This window comes from Tasmannia lanceolata, unplaced genomic scaffold (assembly GCF_043159265.1).
Source record: "Tasmannia lanceolata isolate RefF3 unplaced genomic scaffold, GAP_Taslan_0.1 ptg000012l, whole genome shotgun sequence".
NCBI classification, from domain to species: Eukaryota; Viridiplantae; Streptophyta; class Magnoliopsida; order Canellales; family Winteraceae; genus Tasmannia; species Tasmannia lanceolata.
The window spans coordinates 31,441,587-31,456,592 of record NW_027518689.1 but is presented as its reverse complement, the minus strand read 5'-3'; the positions used below and the strand labels follow the sequence as shown (position 1 = coordinate 31,456,592).

General features: G+C 37.9%; 1 protein-coding gene across 1 annotated transcript; it reads right to left on the bottom strand.

Annotated features, from left to right (window-relative positions):
* Nucleotides 1–863: 863 nt before the first annotated feature.
* Nucleotides 864–14,951, bottom strand: LOC143887834 (actin-depolymerizing factor-like). The gene is made up of 3 exons (XM_077392046.1): nucleotides 14,733–14,951; nucleotides 10,064–10,329; nucleotides 864–1,468 (listed from the first exon to the last, which is right to left on the bottom strand). The coding sequence occupies exons 1-3, from the start codon at nucleotides 14,748–14,750 to the stop codon at nucleotides 1,318–1,320; spliced, it is 435 nt and encodes a 144-aa protein (XP_077248161.1). The 5' UTR covers nucleotides 14,751–14,951; the 3' UTR covers nucleotides 864–1,317.
* Between the last annotated feature and the right edge of the window lie 55 nt (nucleotides 14,952–15,006).

Below are 15,006 nucleotides of genomic sequence, written 5' to 3'. Positions count from 1 at the left end.
CAAAAATCTCTACTGTATAACATTTTTCCCTTCCAACGAATTTGTGCCTCATTGTATTTTTTTTGACTGCACGACTGTACAACATAATCCAAACCGTTTATTTTTTTGGGCCGTCCTGTAAATCATCTCTCTTGGATAATCCTAACCCTCCTCTATAGATGATTTATGAGGTACAACCTAGCTACCCATCAAATGAATGAGCGGTATGGATCATCCTAAGAAATAGGCCCACTGTACTTTAGCATCATAGCAGGATAGGGGTCTGTTTCATTCTCAATAATACTATGTATTTTGGGTGTAATTGGACAATATGAGTTCATCAACACTTCTAGGACATCATCCTAGATGAGGTCTTTTAATTAAATTTCTTATGCAATTGGGAGCTACACCTTGCAGCAATTCACACACGTTTCCTCATTAGCTTTGCTTATGAAAAATATTCCACCACAATTATCAATGAAACATTGGTAGCATAGCTACCCATTCAAAGAGTGGATGAATTGGCTCTATGACCCAAGCTTTTATTCAAGTAAAAATTGGATGGATGGATCTCTAAGGGCCTGATCGTTTTGGATTTTGAGAATTGATTAATTAAGGCTGACCAATCTTAACAGTCTAGATTTCTAGATCGTCTGGAATGCATCTCTTGGAGAATAAGGATGGTTTGGGAGAAGTTTCATGTATTGCTCATACAACTGAGCATTACATCTTTAACTTCTCTTGTTGGCAACTGAATATTTAAATTCAGCAAAAAAACATTATTTCGATATTTCTGTTTCTGTTTATGCTGGGGCAGGTGCAGACTTGTGTTCAACTGTTCATGGCTTCAAAAACCACATAAATAAGCATCTAAATATTGCGAGTAATGAAAAACTTGTACAACCCACTGATCAAATCAATATATTCTTGGAAATGATACATGCATCATGCCTTACAAGAGTCATATTAGTAATACCAGTTTCCATCACATATTCCTGGAGATTTTTTTTATGAGGAATGACAGATACAAGGGAGCCCTTGCATAAAGAGCTGCAAAAGGGGGCTCGTGATTGGATCCACATCATCATATGTAACTGATTTTTCTTTTTCAACCAATTTTAAAATGTAACTGAAAATGACGTGGATCCAATGAATAGCCCTTTTGCCGCTCTTTATGCAAGGGCTCCCTTGTATCTATCATTGCCGCTCTTTATGAAAAGCCAAATAGACCTGCTGGTAGGTTTAGTTTTGAAAATAAGGAAAATTATTTATAGACGAGCTATTCGCTATCAAATATTCAATGCTGCGTTCTTGACCTGATCAGTTTCATTTATCGGCTCAATTTGCACGGTCTCTGAGCACGTCAAGGTCCATCTCGGTTGGGTCAGTTGCCTGAATCTCATAATGGACTCCATCAAGCTCCCGCCTGAAGCGATCCTTTGACGTTGCATACAACATCTTGGGTCGAATTCGAGATACGTATGGCGACCTGATGCATAAAATCAAAATGATCAATGACGTTGATGGCAGCGAGGAAAATAGAAATAAAAAGCCGCTAGATATAGAAAGAGATCATTTGCATCTGGGTTGTTTCCAAATAAGAGTTCACAAAAGGACTAGGATGCAAGATGTTCTAAAAACATGTCAGGTAAATAATTATGAAACCATAAATCAAGGATATTGCTTCATCATAGTTACCATCACTATATTGTTTTTTTTCTTTCGCTGGTAGAATTTGGATTGAAAGGCCCTACCAGTCCGGTGGACCGGGTGTAATCAGACTCTTTCATTAATAACAAATCCGTTGCTGTTCGGCAAAATACTTCCAAAGGATTGCATTTGCGTAAGCTTGACAGTACAAGAGAATGTTGAGTTCTTGAATTGAATTCAAGAAACTTGATTATAATTTTTTTTTTGAATGGTGACAATTATTTTATTTAAAAAGAAAACGAGAGCTCATAGCCAAGCTGGTAAAAGAGAATAGGCAAATAAAAAGGTAAACCCCCAAATACAGCAACTATTGTCAACATATGAAAATAAACATCTAACAACTTAAGTGATGGAAACAATGAGTTGGATGAAGAGTGAAAGAAAGCTAAGGTGTGTTTATGGAAAATGGGATAGGCAGCCAATTAAGGATCTGTTCTAAAGATTTCTATTTCCCACTTATGCAGGTTGCTATTACGGAAATAAACCCACCAGTATACAATGTCCACACACAACTATAAATCAAGAGCTCTGTACCCCAAGATCAATAGCAAACCAACAAACCCGCATTTAGACAGAATAAAAAGAGTTTTTGTATTCTTTTTGGTTGGAAAGTAACGGATTTCATTCCACAGTGAAGCAAGAATTACAAACCAGGGACAAGATGTCCCCAAACCTAGGTTCATGTAGCACAAACCCCCCACAAAATAACAAAGATATGAATGAAAGAACAAGACCAAAGTAAACAGAAAAAAAATTCAAAAGCTCCCTCTCTCTCTCTCTCTCTATATATATATATATATATATATATATATATATATATATATATATATATATATATATATATACAGAGAGAGAGAGAGAGAGAGAGAGAGAGAGAGAGAGAGAGAGAGAGAGAGAGAGAGAGAGCATTGGGTTATCCAATGCCCTCAATTGGCATATATGCAGGGTAACATCGACCGATGCCAAGTTCACACCATCCTTTGCCAATCAGTCAGCATACTTATTGGCGGGTCTTAAGGCACATAATGTGCACGAATTTCCCCAACAACGTTTTCTAGCTTCCAAGGTCCAATGATCTTGTTAGATGCCGAAGCTAACGCATTTGAAGAATCACCCTCGATGATGAGAGGGCCCAAATTGTGCTTTTCATACTATCTTAAACCAAAAGGCAACGATCTAGCCTCGGCTTTGTTAGCATCACAAACACCAGCAAGGCCCGAATATGTCATAACTCCACCCATATTATTACGGATAAGACCTCCAATGGCTGCACGGCCCGGATTTCCCAATGAACTACCATCAAAGTTTAACTTGACCCAACCCACTGGAGGAGCCTCTCACTTAGGAGAATTATTTATTATTTATTATTAACAGAATAAAAACTCTTAACAATAAGAGAGAAGTCATTAGGATGTAGATGTGTCTAAAATTAAGATTTAGAGTCCATTTATCTAACTAAGACACACCCAAGATTAACACCAAACCAATAAACCCACATTTAAATAAAGAATAAAAAGAGTGTTAAGAGAAACTAAGACACCCGATAATAGTGACAATTTGTTGCCACTTCATTGTCCCAACATCCCTTATGCAAAAAGTCGTTGCACACATCACACCACATGACCTTTTGAGCAACCGCTAAACATTGAAAAGATTTAATTTTTGTTTTAGATAATGTGACCATTGGTCAATGGTCAACTTTTTTATCTTCTTGTCTTTTATATTTATTTATTTGAAATGGCTTTATATTTATTTATTTAGGGAAATGATATCTGTGCCAAGTGTTTTGATAAACATGTGCTCCACTTGTTTGCCGTGTAGTATTTAAAGGGATGTCAGAGGATATTACGGTTCTCAAAAAGCTCTTTAAACCCTTTAAATACTACACGACAAACAAGTGGAGCGCATGTTTATCGAAACACTTGGCGCAGATATCATTTCCCTTTATTTATTCCTTTCTTATATATTATTTATTTAATCCCTAGGCCAGCCATATGGAATGGACATGAGGCTTCACATATGTGAAGGCTTTGGAGTGAGGAGGAAAGATGAAAGGTCTTATTCAAAGCCACTTAAGTTTATAGATTTCTCCAAAGTAATGTGGGACTTACTAAAAAACACACTCAATAACGCCTTCTGTAGCTTTTTTGCACTGCATCTTCTTTCTTTTTCCTCTTAGCAATGTAGGACTAAAATTTTGAAAATACACTAACAACCACCCACTATTTTCAAGCAAGGTTTCAGGTTTCGGTTTCGGTTTCCGTATGTTGTTCCGTCATGATGGAAATGAAAGCATGACAGTTTCGGATGGAAATTTTTCGGGAAACCCTATAAAAATTACGAAAGCGTATAAAAATCATGTGCAAATGATGTACGCTTAAGATGAAACTACATGGAAATGAAAACATGTAGGTTTCATATGGAAATTTTGCTGGAAATCCCATAAAAATTACGAAAGCATATAAAAACATACGCAAATGATGTACACTTGGATGAAACTACAGTAAGTGCTAGAACAAGCACACATATAGACTCACATAAGCAAAAAAATAAAAATAAACTACCCATAATTGTATAATAAGGTAAAAAAATCTCAAAATCGCCATTGACTTCAACTCCCTTTGCATCAGGCGGCGTGAAATCATCTCCCATTCTTCCTCCAATAATTTGGAAAGACCTGTCCTTACAATCTCTTTGCATAGACACTAAATGAGGGGCAGATTCGAGGACGTACCTGAAACCTCAACCAAATGATCGACACCTTGAGCTTTAGCTCCTATCCACTCTATGAGCGTTACCTCCCTCATTTTCTAATACGTCTCTTTCCAATATTCGACCCCTGAATTTTTCTTTTCTTTTCCAATCCCTCGGGTTATTGATGACCTTGTCCTATTTGTTCTACTCTAAAAGAAAACTCCCACTACCAAAGCCCTTTTCTTTTACAAAAACTCGTCTGTATCCCTGCAAGCATTATTGACTCCGGAGAAATTGCTAGTTGGCCCCCTTTTGTTAGTCTTCCGCCATGTGTCTCCGAGCTTTTCTCGTCCTTCCGCTCTTGGCAACCAGTTGTATCACTCACGACACTCAATCATCCTTGACCGAATTCAATTTTTGAATTTCGGACTTCCTCATGGGTCCCACAACTGTCAGACCTACCCTGGGCTTCCCAATGAAATTCTTCCACCTCATCGTTTTCCTCCTTGGCCTTCATACCAACATCCTTTGTTTGTGATTTCCATGGCAAATAGAATCCCTGGCCACCAACACTGCCCACCGAAGAAAAATGCCTTGGAGTGGCCAGACAATCGGTCATCCTTTCTCATTACCGTTCTAAGGTAGCAGAAAAGATGCCAAATTTCTGAATTGGAAACCCTATTCAATGTTAACGAGTTCGACTTTTACTTTCATTAATTTCTATAATCCTACCGAGGCATTCCCCCAATTTTTCAAGTCTTTATGTTCCAAGCATGGACTAAGATTTTAGAGGATAAAATCCAGTAGTTCTAATTCGATTTTTCAGCATTAGCTACCCATTTTTTCCAATTCATAGAATGCAAGAAGAGCTCCACTCACCTTCCTTTTGAGGGCCTAGGTGGCTTCCATGATCAAAACAAACAAGTACAACCTTGTCACCTTCCAGATTAATCACATCTATAATTGAAGGGTCAGTTTTGACTATTTCTAAAGTTTTTGAAAGAGCATGTCCCATTAGATTTTTCGCACCAAAGATTTATTCAAGAAGAACCTTCTCTTTAACGCTGCATCCTCATCTACCACAACCTTCCAAGCTTCGTCAAATTTGAATTTCATACCTTTTTTCTCCTAGAAACCATTGAGTCATGCAACATAGCACTAAAAAAAGACAATGGTTTTAAATTTCGATTTCGGTACCAGTTTCGGACCTCACCGAAACAGAAATTTTGAAATTTCGGCCGAAATCTCACGAGATGTTAAAAACAATATTTTATTTGTTACAAAATTTCAAATTTTGGTAATTTCGGTCAAAATTTCGAGAAATAATATTTCAAAATTTCGGAAAATTTAGGCAGAAATCCGACGAAATGTTACAAAAATCGAGATTTGTGGTCGAATTTCCTAAAATTTTGGACGAAATTTCTGAAAAAAAATTTGGTCGAAATAATGTAACATTTCGGGTATGTGTCATTTCGGGTGACATTTTGGATTTCAGTTGAAATTTAAAACCATGAAAAAAGACAGAGAGCCGTCTGCCCTAACTTTGTTACTGTGGACCAGTTGAGGTTGGGAATGAACCCATCATTCGACTTCCTTGCCTGATTTTGTACCTGGGATTGGTTGTTCCTTGGAGGAAAGGGTGTCCTACCCTTTTGTGTGTCCCTCCTTTCATCCCTTTTCTCATTTCTCCGATATGAAAAACACTTCAACAAAAATTTCCGAACAACCTGCAGCTCCAGTCCCTGCCGATTTGCTCCATTACTTGCCTTCTTTGCTGATACTTATTTATCCCATCCATCCTTTTTCCTAGACAATGATCATTGGGGCCTGTGGATTTCATTATTTGCTATCTTCTCGCCTGCCACTCGATACGATCAAGGTTTCAAATTTCAGCTTCGGCTTCGGTTTCGGTTAGCAGCGAAACATAAACATTTCGGTTTCAGTAAGAAATCACGGCCAAAATCCAGGTAAGATCCTTCACCACTGGTTTCTCTTCTTTTTATTTTTTTGAAATGACAAGATAAATATTAATAGAAGAGACTGAACGGATCTTGGGTAGAATACAAGACCATAGGAATTAAACAAGGGGAGAAGGCAAAAAGAGCAATATAATCACAGAGGAAGATAATCGAATATCTCCAAGGACGCCGGATTAACCTCTTCCATGGCTAAACGATCTGCCTCACAATTTGTCGAACGACCAACATGTTGAAACCGGACATTGTGACCATCCACATGATTATGGATCTCATCGATCAAGTCTACAAATCTCCATGGGTACCGCATGCTACAATCCAACCATCTAATGGTGTTGAGAGAATCTCCCTCAATAATCAATCTATCCAACAAGCTAGCATAAACAATCCTCATGCCCCGGAGCCCCGTTCTAACCTCAGCCTCAATAGAATCCTTAACCCCAAGGGGTTCCAAGAATGCCCATTTGGTTTCACCCTCCTCATCTCTAAGCAAGCCTCCCACCCAAGCCGGGCCCAGATTTCCCATACTATACTCCTCAAAATATAGCTCAAGCCATCCAGGTCAACGGAACCCAAGAAGGTGCGATCAGACCCTCTCTTTCTACCTCAAAACATCTCCTTCCAGCATCTATTGAGGTCATAACTAGAATGGAACTTGAAAGGAAAGACAGCTCTCACCTAGGAGACAACGATGGAGAGATAAAGAGGGTTGAGGGGCATCTAGCATATGGAAGTAGAAAGATTTTACAGTGAAGAGACCTTATGTGCTCCAGATCCAAACCCTTTTGTCGCTCTCAGATTTGATAATGTAAGCAGACTTTATTGTATGAATGAAGACAGCAAGTTTATCCACCTCTTTCTCAAAGAAATTTCTTCTAAATATAATGTTCCAAGCAATGAGACCTTCAAACCTTTCAAAGCAATTTGAACCGTTCCTTCTTTGTCAACCATCACTGCAAATAAATCAGTGAACAAATCCTTGAGCGGAGCCCTTAGAATACCATTTATCCAACCTGAATCTAACTCTTCCCTTCGTGGACTCTGAATACGGTGCCCTCCAAGAATTTTTGCTTAGTCCTCAAGATATCTCTTCATAGGGTTAAGGCCGAACTTCTATACTTGTCATCAGAGATCCAATTCCCGCTAATTGACACGTATTTGCTTTCTATCACTTTTGTCCAAAGCTGCTCCCTTTCTTCCCCGAATCTCCACAAGCACTTGCCCAAAAGCGCAGTATTTTTTTTGAAAAGTGACAAGTTCCATTGCTATTAAATGGTATTGGGGACCAGGAATCCCGTCCTGATTGCAAAATTTCAATGGAAGATGGACCGGGAATACCAGTGACCAGATTTAGTAAAGAAAAAAAATACAATAACATCTTGATTTCTTCCCTCCACCGATCCACGAAGGATGTCTTCTTCCACAAAATCCCAGCACTGCCCTATCCCAGTGATGCTCAACTAGGAGGAGCATTTTTCCAGCTCCTCCATTAGGTGTTGGAGATGGGAAGTCGGCAAGCCCATGACAAGTTCCATTGCTATTAATCAGTCTTAAATTCCTAATTCCCAAATCACCTGATTTGATAGGCTTGCACACGTCCTTCCAACACACCAGGTGAATCTTTTTCTCATCTGATCCTCCCCATAGGAAGTTTCTCTGAATCTGCTCAATTCTCTTAACTACAGAGATGGGACATCGCAGTAGAGAACTGATATACAGGTATATTTGCCAGAATTCCTTTAACAAGGATGATTCTGTCCCCCAAAGAAACTAGGTTTCTTCTCCACTCTTTCCACTATCGCATCACCAGCCTTCTTTCTTGGACGACCCTCCTTCAGGAGGAGACCAAGTGGGAAGAGTACTATCCACAGTGCACCCAGTAAACTTGCTAAACTATATCTCTTTGCTTCATCAATGTAAATCTAATTAGCCAACTTTCTCTTTTGAATGTCACAGATGCCCATTGACAGACATCCTTTTTGTTTTTCCACATAGGAATCTAACCATATAATCCACTGTAACTTACAAATAAATAATGCAAATGCTTCAGAAAGAAGCAAAATTTATAAATTTTAACTAAGACCTTTATACTTTATCATAATTGGAGGGAGCTTGAACTGGATGTTTAGACATAATGAATATGCATCATTGTTGTTTCTAACATTACACCGCTTCAATTAATGCAAATAAGTGAGACCCAACATGAACATCCATGACTTTCTCCTATATTCTAGCCAGAGAATTTATTCATTCAATACTCATTCCACTTGGAGAGAGTGATATGAGTGTAATTATCCATAAAAATACATTGTGTGAACATAGACAAGCATATATTTATGGGAAAAAGATGTCTTGGCGCTAGTGGTGTTAATTCCTACTGAGAAACACAATTCTAAAAATAGTGTTTCACTCTTATGCTATAGGGTACAAAAACATGAGGGCATACACACATTGCGACTATGTATGGTACACAGCCTTTTGAAGCAGATCTTGCAAGTATCCACTGCTAACATTGTAACAATAGTAGAGAGATAAACGACAAAAGTTTTGACTGGAACATGAACAAAGAAGGGTAAAACCTAAGAGGGGGAACTCGTAGCTATTAATTGACCTCCTGAAAAGTAAATCAAAACTTCATCTATCTTATATACGTAGGTTCAAAATACCTTATAACTCTAGTTTAATTATGATTATTGGTATAGGATCAATTTTAGCCCTTCGCTCAACCTAAATAAAGCCCACTTTCGATTTTAGAGAAGTCCAAAATAAGAAATAGAAAGTGTCTTACAGGTTGCTGTCCTAAAAACACTATTCACATTTGCACTGTACAGGGGCCCCCAAAACGCCCACCAAAACCTTCTGAAACTTTACCTAAAAGTTAAATAAAAATCACTAAAAATCTACATAAATCATAGTGACCCCGGTTATCCATTTTCGTGACAAAAGGAGATCTTTAGGGCCCAGTATTAATGTAAGCATGATGTTTCTATTCTCCTCTTGCCTACTTTTGGAGCGCATTCGCTTCCCTTCTTCTCTTGAATCATCTTTTGCTGAATTAATAATGGGCTAATTCATGAACTTTGTTTGCATTAGAAATTTCATTAGTAAGACTTAGGATTCGATCCATACATCTCAAAGTTTTTTACTTGTTTCTAACAAAGTTAGTATTCAAATAACAAATCCTGACACTTCATAAACCAATACAAATATCAGGCACCATCAGTTGGAGGATTCCTAGCGTTACAAGGTATAGAAGAGATGTCGTATAAAGGTTGCCTTGCTAGGGCGTATCAAGTAAATAATTCAATAAAAAATACATGCAACGATCAACAAATCTCAAAGTTCTTACTTGTTTTTAATAGAGTTAGTATTCAAATAAGAAATCTTCATACTTTAAAAACCAATACAAATATCAGGCACCATCAGTTGGAGCATTCCTAGGTTAATTTCTTTTACAAAGTATAGAAGAGATGTCTTGTAAAGGTTGTTTCTGTTACAAAGTATAGAAGAGATGTCTTGTAAAGGTTGTCATGCTAGGCCGTATCAACTAAATATTTCAATAACAAATACAAACACGGGCATGTTGGCACTTAAGACATCAAGTTTCTAATTCTTGAGACACAACGCACATGATAGAACTCAAAAGTTAAATTTAACATAACAACTCCAAAATTCAAATGTTAAGGTTGTGGCATAAACCTCACCAGGCAATAAAGAAAATCTTGCTTTTTTGGCAATTCTCCTTGGTGACAAAGTCAAAATCATAGATGGCATATCGGCAGTCATTTTCTGGTAGGGCAGCCACAAAATCATCATAGCTCTCAGCTGGGCTTCCCGTCTTCTCCACAATAACCTCCTTTCGCTTCTCATCGATTTTGAAGATCACATACCGATGTAGTTTTTTCCTCTGTAGCTCCAAAAATGTATGCTTGCATTGGTCAGCAACGCCCATCCCCGAAGATGCATTTGACTGAAATTGAAGGTCCAGTTAACAAATAAATAATTTCAATCAATGAATGCCCTGAATAATACAAGGTACATAACAATCAAAAGCTCTAACAGTATAACAAAGAATGGGCCTGGGTATGAAGCCCCAATGACAATTATGGTATGAAGCCCCTTACTGTTTGGTGAGATATCATGTGCATGAAACATAGTTTTAGTCAGGGAATTCGGTACGGAGTATAATCGGGGGACAGAATTGCTTTTTGGTTATCTTCCTGGTGTGCATCCTCTTCTTTGAAGGACCTATTTCCTGCTCTTTTTGTTGTTGCTTCTAATAAAAAAAGGCATTGGTGAAAGACTGCTTTGAAAGAGGGGAGATAGGGTCATTTGGAAACCTGGTTTCGGAAGAAACATCTTTGATAGAGAACTTCCCATGGTGAATAGTTTGTTTGAGATTCTTGAAGGCTGTTTTATTCGTCGGTCTGGTGAGGACAAGAGAGATTGGATCTGGGAATTTATTGGGGTATTTACTGTCAAATCGTTCTGCAATCATCTGGTTCGTGGTTCTGCTTCCCCTATTGAAGCAAAAGTGTGGAAGATGCAAGCTCCTCCAAGGGTCTGCATTTTTAGCTAGGCTGCTATCCGAGAAAGAATTCAAACGGCGGACTTCTTGAAAAAACAAAACATGATTATAGTGGATCGTTGTGCTTTGTGTTTAGAGGCAGGGACCACATTTTCATCCACTGCAGGTATGGAGTGGTATTCTAGCCAGGTTCGGGATATCTTGGGGTTTTTCCCTCTAAGCCATCCGATCTGTATGAAAGCTAGTCGTGGATCCCTTGGAAGAAGAAAGGAAAAGTTCTTTGGTATCTCTGTCTTTCAGCTACCCTATGGGTCCTTTGGAAGGAAAGGAATGCTAGAGTATTTGAGGGTGTTGCCAAGTCGCCTTATTTCCTTTTCATTCGAGTTTTAGTGCTCACTATAGCTTGAGCAAGGAGCCGCCCCTTATTTCGTTTTGCCTCAGCCTTCGACCTTTGGGAAGGCTAGAGATTGATCTGCTTTAGCTTGGAGCATAGAAGCTCAATTGTTCAAATTTGGCAACCCCCTGCGAATGAGATGTGGAAATTGAACTTTGATGGATCTAGTTTGGGGAATCCGGGTCCAGCTAGTATTGGGGGGGGGGGGGTGTTCTAAGGGACCAAATGGGAGATGTTTTATGGCAATTTTCAGGGCCTATAGGAGTAGTTGATGCCAGTGAAGCTGAAGTCAGAGTGGTCCATCAAGGGATTATCCGTCTGGAAAAGGTAGACCTTAATCGGGTGATTGTGGAGAGGGATTCCTTGAATACTACTAAGTGGCTTAGAGGTTCTCCTGTTCCCCCATGGAGGTTCGTTCGTTTCTTTGACGAAATCCTTGATAAAATTGAAGGATCCTCAATAACCTTCAATCATGTCAAGAGATCGGTAAACAAAGTAGCGGATGGTTTGGCTAGAGAGGGAGTAGATAGGCTTGCTTTGGAGTGGTTTGATTTCTAGCCCCCTTAATTTTGGTCTGCTTTTTGGTTCTTGTTCTTTTCCTCTTTCTTGGCACTTCTTTTCCCTTGTATCTATTCGGGTTGACCTCCTTGGCCACCCTTTCTCTCTTTTAATAAATTTTTGCTAAAATAAAAAAAAAAAAAATTTGGGCCTTGGTACACGAGGACTCCAAGTCACCAGATAAGGAATTGTCAGGCTTAAGATGCACATCATTCACATTCTTACACTAAAGGCAGAATTCTTTACAAGATGGACTACAAAAAAATTTAATTCTATCACAAAATGGTAAAACCCCTAATTTAACAACGACAGCCTTCACGAACACTCCATAGAATGCTTCTTAAAAACTGGAAATGCTATGTGACCTGCAGAAATTGATGGCGAGGGAAATCAACATCCCAAAAAATTACCAAAATGAAAAGGAAAAGAAGAAAAAAAAGTTAAGAAAGGCTACAATTATTTTGTAAATCAGAAATACTAAACTACAAAATCTGTAACATAAGAGACCAGCAGTCGTGAAAGGATTGTTAAAAGGAAAATGTTCGACAGTCCACAGGGGCTTAACCCTGCCTGCTAAATTGGTATGGGTTTAATTGCTCCCCCAAGTAGGAACTACCAGACCAAAGCCTCCACCATTTACCAGATTACTAAGAAGCTCCTTTTCCAAAAATTCAAAATGCACTTCAACAGAAAATCTGATACATGAGAATCCAAGAACATACGACTGGGGAAAACCATAACCTCATAGAAACAACTAGTATCACCAAGAAGACAAAGCAAACACACCACTTAAATTCTTTGAAGGTTGTAATACCGGTGGGATACATTCCTGTTCCCTGTTTTGGGGACGACTTGTCCCCTTCTTGGTAGCTTTCGATGTTAATAAAGGTCAATTTAAAAAAAAAAAATAAAGAAAAAAATTCTTTGAAGATTGAACCACAGGGTATTCATCTGCAACTGGATGCCAGGTGTACATACCGTTGCCAGAGCGGGAAGCGAAGCCTCTCAGGAAGGTGGAAAGCAGGAAGCGTGAAGGGGCAAAGAATTTTTTTTCATAGTTAAATATTTAAAAAAATTTTAAAAATAAAAAATTACTAAAAAATATAAGAAATAATTATATGAACCAAATATTAAAAAAAGGGAGATGATATTTTCACTCCCCCTACATTACATGCAAGCTCCCCTTATAAAGTGATTTGACGTCAAAAAGCGTTAAAGTTGCCCACTTTTCACGTCAAATCACACTATAAGGGGAGCGTGCGCGTAATGCAGGGGGAGTGAAAATATCATCGCCCTAAAAAAATACTTTTATTAAAAGATCCAACATTTACTTAAAGGAAAATCACTATCACCTGAAATGCACGTGTTGACCAGTGCCTGACAAGAAGAAAAAATTTTAGAAACCAAATTATGAGATTTTTTTACCGGACTTTTGAGATTTAATAATGTTTGGACATGATAGAATTTATGAATTTTTAAAATTGGAAAAATACTCCATCGTTTGGAAGTTAAGATTTTGACCCGACACGTTTTTTTCGAATTTTGTACAAGAACTGGAAAGTTTACGTTTTATCCTTTTAGATTTGGGTCTTGAAACTATTTTTAGTAGATTCAAATGGGGGTTATTCCCTTATTTACATGTAAATCTTAAGTACTAAAATGACTTTACACGTAAATACTAAGAAGAGGAAGAAACGAGGACTAGCAAGATACAAGGAGGGTAGATAGGAAACGTGCTTCCCATAGAGTGGACTATGCGTTTCCCATACAGTGGGAATCGAATTTCCCTTAGAGTGGGAATCGTGTTTCCCACGTTTCCGAAACGGGATTCTCAAAATCAGAGAATCGAGAAGATTCCCGTTTCCGAATCGATTTTGGGGAATCGAGATTCCCCATTCTGAGCACCCGCTTCCTTGGTACATACTACATACATTCTAAAAACCAACTGAGAGAAAGAAGAAATTTCACAGTAAAAAAAATCAAGATGCCAGAGAGCTCAAAATAAACTGTCATAAAAGGATCTTTATCTTCAATCTCTTCAATCAGTAGAGCAAAAGTTGGAAGACCAAGCATTTGCAAGAATGCAACTGAAACTAAAAGTCAATTAAAAGATTCAAGCGCAAAGCAGTCCACAGCAAAATAAAAGACAGAAGGTCGTACATTGTCGAAAACCAAATATAGAACTTAAATCTACCATAGCTAAAAACAGATCAAGACGTCTGAGAGCATGAAACAAACAGTAAAAAGCGAAAAAAGAAGAAGAAAAGAAAATGGACCACATGCTCGAAAATTGAACATCAACAAAAACCCAATGACACTTAAAAGTGTCCTAGGATTGACGCTCAAATCAATCGACCACAGTCGAAGTCCACACAGATAAACACTACTAAAAATTAAAAACCCATATGAAAAGAACTCAATTCCATCACTGAAAATAGTATATCAGACAAAATCACATTAAAGCTATCAGAGAATGTGAGAGAAACAATGATACAAGCATTAGAATGAAAAACAATTCTCTTCAACAAATGTAGTAATAACAAACCATTCTCAAGAACCAAAATTCCAGGGAAAATAGATTCTGTCATAAATAATGTACCCAAAAAAATCCACTAAAAATAGCAGAGAGCTTGAAATAAACAATCATCAATTCTATTGACGAATGCATGTTTTCAAAGATTATATAAATAGAACTTGTAAGGTTCCTTCTAAACCAAGCTTACTTAGCAGAATGAAAAACAATCATACAGTAAAAATAAATAAAAAACTAAAAACCCCTTCAATCAATTCAATGAAAGCCAGAAGACGAAATATTCTAATCAATGAAATGGGTTGTTGGGGAAGGGGTTGATATTGAAATAACAGACAATGAAATGAAGAACGGAGAACTTACTGATCTAATGAAAGACATTGTGTTTGAGTAGCGATTTCAGGGATTTTAGGGTTAGAAGAGAAATGGGTTGTTGGGGGAAGAGGTGATATGAAAAATTAATGATGGATTGAAGGAAAGAGGGGAAAATAAGGGACGTGCAAATCACACTCACAGCTTTTTTGTGTTTTGGCCTTTTGCTTTAAGGAGGAGAAAAGGAAAAGTAGTGGTTGCTTTCGGTTTTGGATTCTCTGTTAGTGAACAAGAATCTATTCTGTAGGATCAGGTATGAAAGTTG